This window comes from Malus domestica, chromosome 03 (assembly GCF_042453785.1).
Source record: "Malus domestica chromosome 03, GDT2T_hap1".
In the NCBI taxonomy this organism is placed as follows: Eukaryota; Viridiplantae; Streptophyta; class Magnoliopsida; order Rosales; family Rosaceae; genus Malus; species Malus domestica.
The window spans coordinates 37,451,053-37,460,468 of NC_091663.1; the positions used below are offsets into that span (position 1 = coordinate 37,451,053).

The 9,416-nt window shown below is 38.0% G+C and overlaps 2 protein-coding genes across 2 annotated transcripts; one reads left to right on the top strand and one right to left on the bottom strand.

Annotated features, from left to right (window-relative positions):
• Positions 1-185: 185 nt before the first annotated feature.
• LOC103419151 (calvin cycle protein CP12-1, chloroplastic-like) lies at positions 186-572 on the top strand. The gene has a single exon (XM_008357273.3). The coding sequence runs from the start codon at positions 186-188 to the stop codon at positions 570-572; it is 387 nt and encodes a 128-aa protein (XP_008355495.2).
• A 1,225-nt stretch (positions 573-1,797) lies between these two features.
• On the bottom strand, positions 1,798-2,660 carry LOC103419152 (bZIP transcription factor 53-like). Its single transcript, XM_008357274.4, has one exon. It carries the CDS (start codon positions 2,523-2,525, stop codon positions 2,097-2,099), a length of 429 nt encoding a protein of 142 aa, XP_008355496.3. The 5' UTR covers positions 2,526-2,660; the 3' UTR covers positions 1,798-2,096.
• Positions 2,661-9,416: the final 6,756 nt, after the last annotated feature.

A 9,416-nucleotide genomic window follows, 5' to 3' on the forward strand; every position in this document is an offset into this window, starting at 1 on the left:
GAGAACCCATTTTCAAAAGTGTGATTATTTTCCCCTAAAATATCTCAAGTGTTTCCGACGTGGAAGTAGATGATTGGCTGTGATATGATAAGAAGTGTGCGATCGTGAAACGTTGGAAACACCAATTAAACCTCATGCTCGTTATCACCTCACCACTTCGAAACCCGAAAGAAAGAGAAGGAGAAATGGCAACCACCACTACACTCGCCGGAGTGAGCCTCTCCACCCCAAGGGCAGTGTTGTCAAAAACAACAGAGGCACCGAGGGCATTTCAATCGCTCAACATCCCCACCTGGAGAAGCTACTCTTCCGTTGGCCGCCGCATGACCTTGGTAAGGCCAGTAACCGCAGCACCGGATAAACTGTCGGAAAAGGTAGCGGAAAGCATCAAGAGCGCCGAGGAGAAGTGCTCGGACGACCCGGCAAGCGGGGAGTGCGTGGCGGCGTGGGACGAGGTGGAGGAGCTGAGCGCTGCCGCCAGCCACAAACGTGCCAACGAGAAAAGTTCCGACCCCTTGGAGACATTCTGTAAGGACAACCCCGAAACCGACGAGTGCCGTACTTACGACTGATGGGTGGATCTCAATCTGCCTGTGCCTTGGCCCGGCTTTGAGGTTGTCGTGCTTTAGATTTCACAGTACTTTCTCCGTCTCTGTTTATGTTAATTAAGATGGACTAAACTGAAGCTGTTGTTGGGATACTATCATGAAAATCTTGATTTGGAATGTTTTTTATAATTATTTTGCATGATGATATGATACAGTAGCATGTTATCGTATATATGTTTAACGTAATTGGTGATTACTTTATCAGCTTCCAAATATTATAAACAAGCTTTGCCCTTCTTTTTTACTATTTGAATCTCATATTTTATTTGTGGAAAGGGGTTTTAATTGTATTTTAAAAATGTTGATCTTGTCAATTATCAATTAAATACTGGAGGTATTATCGTAGGGCCGGGGATAAGTAATGAATCGGGAACTTAGAATAGGGAAAATTAGAAAAAGAATCAAAATGATTGAAAGTCGTATTCAATTGTTCACTACAACAAGCCAAAATGATTGACAATTTATTGTCATACTTATTACAAATATATATGTAATCTCGTCTTTATGAGAAAAAAACTTGCATAAAACGGGTGCACTACTACGTGCTTTCCTGTGTCACTGATGCAAGGACATGTGTTAGGTTTTTTTATTATATGTTCTTGTGTTATTAGCACACATCGCCCAGAGGAGTGATCCTTAAATCTATATTCTCATCCTTACCTAGCACGAGGCCTTTTGAAACGCCACTACGATGATGAACAGAATTGAAAACTAAGGCTTATCTATGTAGAGACTTGGTGGTGCAACTAGACCAATTGTTCGTGCGCAACGCATGGATGAATCATAGGTTATTTGGGTGGTGACTGGTACATCATGCATAGCATGTGGGAGTTGTGGGACAACCTCCTCCCTTTTCCAATTTTCTGTTGCTTTTGCTTGGGACCCTGTCCAAGCTCAATGGGGGAAGTACATTATTTTTCACGTTAACTATAATATTAATATGAAGTGTGGTTTAATCTTATAATTCTGTAGGTTGTGTGCTTAAAAATCGATCTTTAAACAATCAATTCCAACCAGCAGACGCCAGCAGACGTGAATTAAGTCAATTAATCGTATCAATCTTGATTGATAGGGTGTGCCCCTTGTACTCGAATGCAAGTTTGTATCACCGGAGTGTAGTTTTGAATATCGTCTTAGAAGAAATAGATTATCAAACCTATGAAGGTTTAGCGTTTGGGAACAATTTCAATTACCAACAAAATGAGCAACTCTGCACATTCCACAGCTAACAACCACCATACAGACATTTGATTTATACAGACAAAATGAACAACATTGTACACGCGGTTCGGTTCCAAGTTCCAACATCAAACCCAAATGTACTGCTAATCCATCATGAAACAAGCTTGTGCAAAGACACTGACTACAACAACTATTAATTAAAGACACCTAAAACAACTGAGGCTAACATAAACCCAACAACTAAAATCGAAATCAAAAGACAAACACCACCAAAACACTGACAGACAGAAGCGTTGAAGATCGTCATCAAATGAAGAACATGCTGGAGGAGGCCGGGATGGACTGCGACGGGTAGGGGCGCTGCCATGGCTTAAGCAGAGGATCATGCATCTCGGGGATGTCGACCGAGAAGCCGCTGACCTCTTCGAATATATGGAGGACCGAGTTTAAGGACTGCAGTCGATCGGTGAGCTCCATTGCTTGAGCTCTCAGCACATTGTTTGCAGACTCTATCTCATTGTAGCTCCGCTCCCTGGCATCGACCGTCTGCCGAACCTGATTGTTCGACATCTCCAGACGGGTGATCTCAGTCGTCAAATCATCAATCTGCTTCTGCTTCTTCATCCTCGAACGCCTCGCGGATTCGCGGTTGGACAGCATCCTCTTCCTCTTCTTCTCGTCCACCGTCGCGGACCCGTCGGATCCTGAGCTTGATTGGCGCTGAACCGAAGACATTTCTTCCTTTCTTCGGGTAATTTACCCAAGAATTGCAAAAATTAGGAATTGATGTTTGTTACCTAAATTAGATTAGGTTGAAAGAATTGGGGCGAAAATAAAATTAGGATTGGGATTCGAATTGGAGGCAAGGAATTGATGCGATTAATTCATGAGAAAACGTAGAACCAGTAGAGGAAGACAACGGAGAACGAGTGGAGAAGACGGATACGATACATAATGTCATAGAAAGACTAGACCCATTGATTTCGATTTCTACGAACCCAGAGATTCCAAGCCCCCAAATCAGATCCGATCGAATTGGATTTCAAGAACCTCAAAAAAAAAAAACCCTAAGTTGAACCTCAGATCTAGAATCTGATCTAACGAAGGAGAAGCAAGCGGAAATGAAAATCTAGAGAGAGAAAAGAGGGGAAGGAGGACTTATCTGAAAGGCAAACGCGCAGCGGAGAAAGATAGGCGAAATGAGACGGAAGGAGAAAGAAGGTTTAGAAGGGTGTGGGAATGGGCTTTTATAGCGGGAGATGAGAGGGTTTGGTAGGTGTGGAAAATGATAAAATTAATGACCTTTTTCCACTAAATGCTAATTTGGTGCGTCATGGCTGACGTCAATGGCGAGGACGGCTAATACGTTAAAAAATTATAATACCATCAACCTAGAAGGCTAGAACAAGAAAAATATTATTTTGTTTCTCTTGTCCACTAAATTGTTTATCATTTAAATCACAATGGAAAGTTCTCCTTTATTTAGTAAAATTATCATTTTTTTCGTATTCAAACGGTTACGATTAATTTACGTAAACATTTTGCATTGATTTTTTTGTAAAAAAAAAGATGAAAAGAAAAGTGTAAGAGGAGAGAAGAAGGAGAGGGATTTAAAGAGGAGATAATCCTACTCCAATTTGGTCACCCTTATTTAAGAAGGAGTAAGATTCTCTCATCTTCTATTCTCATCTCATTCTCTTCCCTCCTCTCACATATTTCACTATTAAAAAATTAACATAAAACATTGACGTGATTTAACCGTAATCGTTCAAATGAAAGAAAAAATAAAAGAAAAATAAAATAATAAAATTAGAAAGGAAGAGAATCATACTCCGTTTAAGAGTGCTAAAATTTAGTGGTGCGCAAGACTAGACAATTCTAAAACTTATAATACGCATTGCGTATTCAAATCGAATTTTCATTTGTCATTGTGCATACATATTTCTCTCTTAGTAAATAAAATTCCAGTTATCAAATTAGGACAACTAATATACTAGAAGAGAAATTTCATCACAATAAAAAATTATTATAGCTTTTAAGGGGTAAAAATAGGTGGATCGTTGGATGAAATTTCAAAGGTCCGGATCATTTGATCCAGTAATCTTGGTTGAAGAAATCCAAAAAGGATCTCTTCTCATATGAAAATTACTTACCCTTAGCAGAAGGGTAGGTGAAATTTGTTCTTCACGTTCTTTTTGGATTGAGTAAAGGGTATGGGCCATACCCAACAAAATGGAAAATTGATCTTTAATTCACCTTCTAAGGAAAAAATTTCTTAATCCGAATCTTTTGAGTACAAAGATATATTTTTACACTAAAGAGATGAAGAGTTTTGTTAAACCACACAATAGACAACTTAATTTGATATCAAATTCATTATCCATGATATTCGAACTAAAATCTCTCACTTATAAATGAAAAAAATACTACCAAACTATAATATTGAATGACCTTAATCCGAATCTAAGTCCTTTGGTTCAGGATTCCACGTGAGCTGCCCTTTTTATCATTCAATCCATAAAGACAATGGTGACCGAGTGGGACCCATGCCAAGTAAAAAAAAAAAAAAACTTTAACGAAAAGCTATCGGTACTGTTCACTTTAACGAAAAACCACATTTTTACACTAAAAAGTCAATTCATGTACTATTCACTTTATCATTTATTTTGTCTTTATCGTTAAAACTCAAAATTTTCAAACCATTTTCATTAGTTTTCTTACAAAAAAAATTGGAGTAGAATTCTCCCATTTTTTATTCTCATCTCTTCCATTCCCTCCTCTTACCTATTGCTTTTTATCTTATTGTCTTTATAAAAAAATAATATATAAGATGTTGATGTGACTAAACAAATAGGATTTGAGAAAATGAGCGATAGATTAAAAGGGAAAATAATTATTCTCAAAAAAATTTTTAAAGACTTGGAAAAAAAGAAAGATTATATCCGCGCGGGTCCAAGTCTCATTCAAGCAATCATTTCGTTTTGCCTTTGGCCCTTTGCCTTTATGGAAGGTCTCTTGAAATATCAGCCTAATGGAGCGCAGTAAGAGCAAGTCCAGCCATTGGAGTTGCACGGGGGACAGGCCCCATGTGGGAGCCCGAGGGCCGGTCGATCCAAGTCCAGCGTTGAAGGGTCCGAGTGAGGGTGGGAGCCCGAGCTCAAGGCCCGTGGAAAATCGACAGGCCTGTGGCCCGAGCCCAGTGACGTCAGCGTGACGCAAGGGCTGGGTTCGGCCCTTTTATTTATTTTTTTTGTGTCAGGCGCGTGCCCCTCACTCGCAAGTGGGGGCGCGTCGCCCGACAGGTTAACAAGCGCAAGTGGGCGGCGTCAGTGACCGTTGGGAAGCCACGTGGCTTCCCACGGTCCGTTCGATCCCAACGGCTATTTCATAAGAGCCGTCCGATTTGCAACGGTAATAAAAAAAAAAGTTGATTTTATATCAACCGTTCGATCTGAGATCAACGGTTGATATTAATATGCTTTATAAAATAAAAAAAATAGTTTTAAAATTTAGAAAAGTTACAGTTGTGACACGTGGCACAATCTGGTGTGTTGGAATTCAAATTTTTTTAAATCCAACGGCAGAGATTAATTATTTAAATAAAAATTTTAAAAAAATGTAAAAAATCCGAAAAAAATTGTAAAAAATTGTTTTCACTTTTCTATAAATACCACTTCTTCTTCATCTACCTTACACCACAATTTCATATTTTCTCAACTACTTTTGATCAAATTCCTATCTTTCTCTCAAAGTTTCAATCCAATTTTTTTCCACAAAATGACTACTGATGCAGGTTCGAATTGGTCGCTTCTTGAAGATGTTGCGTTGTGCACTAGCTGGGTTGAAGTTACTCATAATTCCCTTACGGGTAATGAGATGCAATTGCGAGAAATGTGGAGTTTAATTCATGGTAAATTTCTTGAGCAAATGGGTGGGAAAAGAACCAAATAATCGATATCCAGTCGTTGAAAAATACTTAGCCATTCCTTTACTACGTGGAGAGATGCCTTGACACAAGCTAGTAATAATGTTCGAAGTGGGGCAAATTATGCGGATGAGGTAAGAATATATTATAATTATTTGTTTGTATTATTATTTTGTTACCTAATTTGATTATAATTATTTTTTTGTTTCATTTATTTGTTACCTAATTTTTTTGTTTCATTTTTATTATTTGTTTGTATTATTTATTTGTGACCTAATAATTTCATTATTATTATTTGTTTGTATTATTTATTTGTTACCTAATAATTTCATTATTATTATTTGTTTGTATTATTTATTTGTTACCTAATAATTTCATTATTATTCATTTGTTTGTATTATTTATTTGTGACCTAATAATTTCATTTTTATTATTTGTTTGTATTATTTATTTGTAACCTAATAATTTCATTATTATTATTTGTTTGTATTATTTATTTGTTACCTAATAATTTCATTATTATTCATTTGTATGTATTATTTATTTGTGACCTAATAATTTCATTTTTATTATTTGTTTGTATTATTTATTTGTAACCTAATAATTTCATTATTATTATTTGTTTGTATTATTTATGTGTTACCTAATAATTTCATTATTATTCATTTGTTTGTATTATTTATTTGTGACCTAATAATTTCATTTTTATTATTTGTTTGTATTATTTATTTGTGACCTAATAATTTCATTATTATTATTTGTTTGTATTATTTATTTGTTACCTAATAATTTCATTATTATTATTTGTTTGTATTATTTATTTGTTACCTAATAATTTCATTATTATTCATTTGTTTGTATTATTTATTTGTTACCTAATAATTTCATTATTATTCATTTGTAGCAACTTCAAGCACAAGCATGGTATGGTGCCAAAATCAAATCAAGAAACAAATCATTCACCCGGTGGGAATGTTGGAATATTGTTAAAGATTGTCCTAAATTCAAAGTTGTACCTGTTGGTCTAGAAGTATGCATGAACAGCATCCCTCTACACAGCACCTTTGTACACAGCACCCCTCCACACTCTACACCCGATCATGGCTCCCATGTTGATGAAGAAGATGGAGAAGAAGTGTCTGAAACGCCCATTCCTGAACAAGCGTCGGGGTCGACCCGTTATCCAATTAGGCCTCTAGGTAAGAAGGCTTCAAAGAGGAAAGGGAGTGCTTCCAAGAATGATTATGGAAAGAACTTGCTCGTCAAGGTGAATTGACGTTGGCGCGGGAATTGGCGAAATATGAGGCTGACAATGCTAGAGAAGAGGTAAAAGCTGCAGCTATTCAACAAGCATTTGAAGCTGAACAGAGGGAAATAGAGCTACTTAGGCAAGAAAGGGAGTTGCTTAGAGAAGAAAGAATTGCACAACGAGATCGTGACATTATGAACACGCGTTTAGAAGGGATGTCTCCAAATTCTAAATATTTTTGGCAGTCGGAGAAAGCGGATGTGGTGCAAAGGAGGCGTGCAAGAGAAGCGAGATCAAGACAAGATGGTCCTAGCACAACAAGACAAGATGGTCCTAGCACAACAAGACAAGATGATCCTAGCACCACATATTGGTTAAGTGGTGAGGAATAGGGTACTTTTGTAATCGGAGCCCATAGTTTTCCAATCACTTTGGGTTGTAATTTATTATTTATTTTGTTTCCATTTTATTGAAGTTAGTACTTTATTTAAAGTGAGAGTACATGTATTTAATTTTGTAATATATTTATCCTAATAATAGAATCTTTAAATCATCAAATTGTTCACGTATAATGAAATTATAAAACACACCAAATAAAACTCACCAATTGGAATTACATAAACACACCAACTAAAAATACATAAACACACCAAATACACCAAATAAAAATACATAAACACACCAAATACAAATACATAAACACACCAAATAAAAATAAATAAACACACCAAATAAAAATACATAAACTCACTACAAAAAACACACCAAATAAAAATACATAAACACACCAAATACAAACAAACATACTAAATAAACTTAAGTATCTTCAGCTTGTTCAATGCCCAATGGTGCTCTATCAAGTCAATTTGCCGATTATTGTGCATAGATGACCTTTGAAGTGCAGTATATCGTTCAATGACCCTTTCATTGTAACGTCCATCCCTTTCTAATGGCTCGTGTTGCACGGGTTCTTCGGTGGCATCATGCGCAAAATATATCCGTGTTCTTGAATTATTCATCGTGTCTGCCTCTGGCTCATATTCATCAACCGCATCATAATCGAACTCATCTTCCACAATCATGTTGTGAAGAATGACGCACGTCATCATGATGGATCGAAGTGACTCTACATCGAACATTTTGGCAGCACCCCTGACGATCGCCCAACGAGCTTGAAGGATACCAAAACAACGCTCCACATCCTTCATGCACCCCTCTTGACAGCTTGCAAAGTGTTTTTCCTTTGCACTTCGCGGACGTGGCACTGTTTTGACAAATGTGTCCCACCGTGGGTAAATGCCGTCAGCTAGGTAGTATGCCCCTTCGTACCTACGTCCGTTGACGACGTACGTGACTTTTGGTGCCTTTCCTTGCAGGACGTCGTTGAACACTGGGGATTGGGCAAGGACGTTGAGATCATTTTGAGCCCCCGGAACCCCAAAAAAGGCGTGCCATATCCATGTATCAAAAGATGCCACTGCCTCCAAAATGATAGATTTTGATCATTTTCTGTCCCCATATGCGCCTTGCCATGCACTTGGACAGTTTTTCCACGTCCACTGCATACAATCGATGCTTCCTATCATCCCAGGAAAACCTCGCATCTCGCCCTTCTTCAGAAGCCTTTGCAAGTCCCAGCGAGTAGGTTTTCGGAGGTACTCTGCGGTGTACAAAGATTCGACTGCTCCGCAAAACCTCATCAGGGCCTCAAGAATGGTTGATTTCCCCATCCTCGTTATCTCATCCACTTGGTCTGCAGATGCTCTATACGCAAGCATCCGCAACGCAGCAGTGATTTTTTGCTCAGGCAGGAGACCCATAACACCACAAGCATCCTTCTTTTGCACAAAGTAAGAATCATGGTTGCAAACATCAGTCATGATTCTGTTGAACAAATGTCGTTCCATTCTAAAACGGCGTCTGAAGTACGTATCAGGAAATGCACTGTTATGGACAAAGTAATCGTCCAACAGCTCTTCACCCCGTCGTTGCCTGCTTCTATCAATGTTTCTTGAACGGTTAGGCCTGCATATCTGAGCAACAGTCTGGATGACTCGACGGGAATGTGAGGCTCGGGCCATTCTTGTTTCATCATCTCTCCTTCTACGCTCCTCATCCTCTTCCATCTCATTTTCGGCTATCTGAAGGTTGAACATTCCTTCAGATTGGTTAAACAATTCCTCCTCTTGCTGATCGATTTCCCACATCATCCTTGATGAAGAAGAAGACATTGTAAGGATGGATGGTGAAGAAGAAGCAGAAATTATGAATAATGAGATAGAGATGTTGAGAAAATTGGTGTGAGATTTGTGAGAATGGATGGTGGATTATATGGACGATTCAGAAAAGGATCGGATTGTAGATGAGGCCACGTGGCATGCCGTCATTCGTTAAAACTCTAATCGAAATCTATCCTCATAGATTCTTAAAAGATAATGACACGTGGCACGAT

Excerpts from the sequence above, each read along its gene's own strand:
- LOC103419151 (XM_008357273.3), top strand. The coding sequence starts at position 186 with ATGGCAACCACCACTACACTCGCCGGAGTGAGCCTCTCCACCCCAAGG.
- LOC103419152 (XM_008357274.4), bottom strand. The coding sequence starts at position 2,525 with ATGTCTTCGGTTCAGCGCCAATCAAGCTCAGGATCCGACGGGTCCGCG.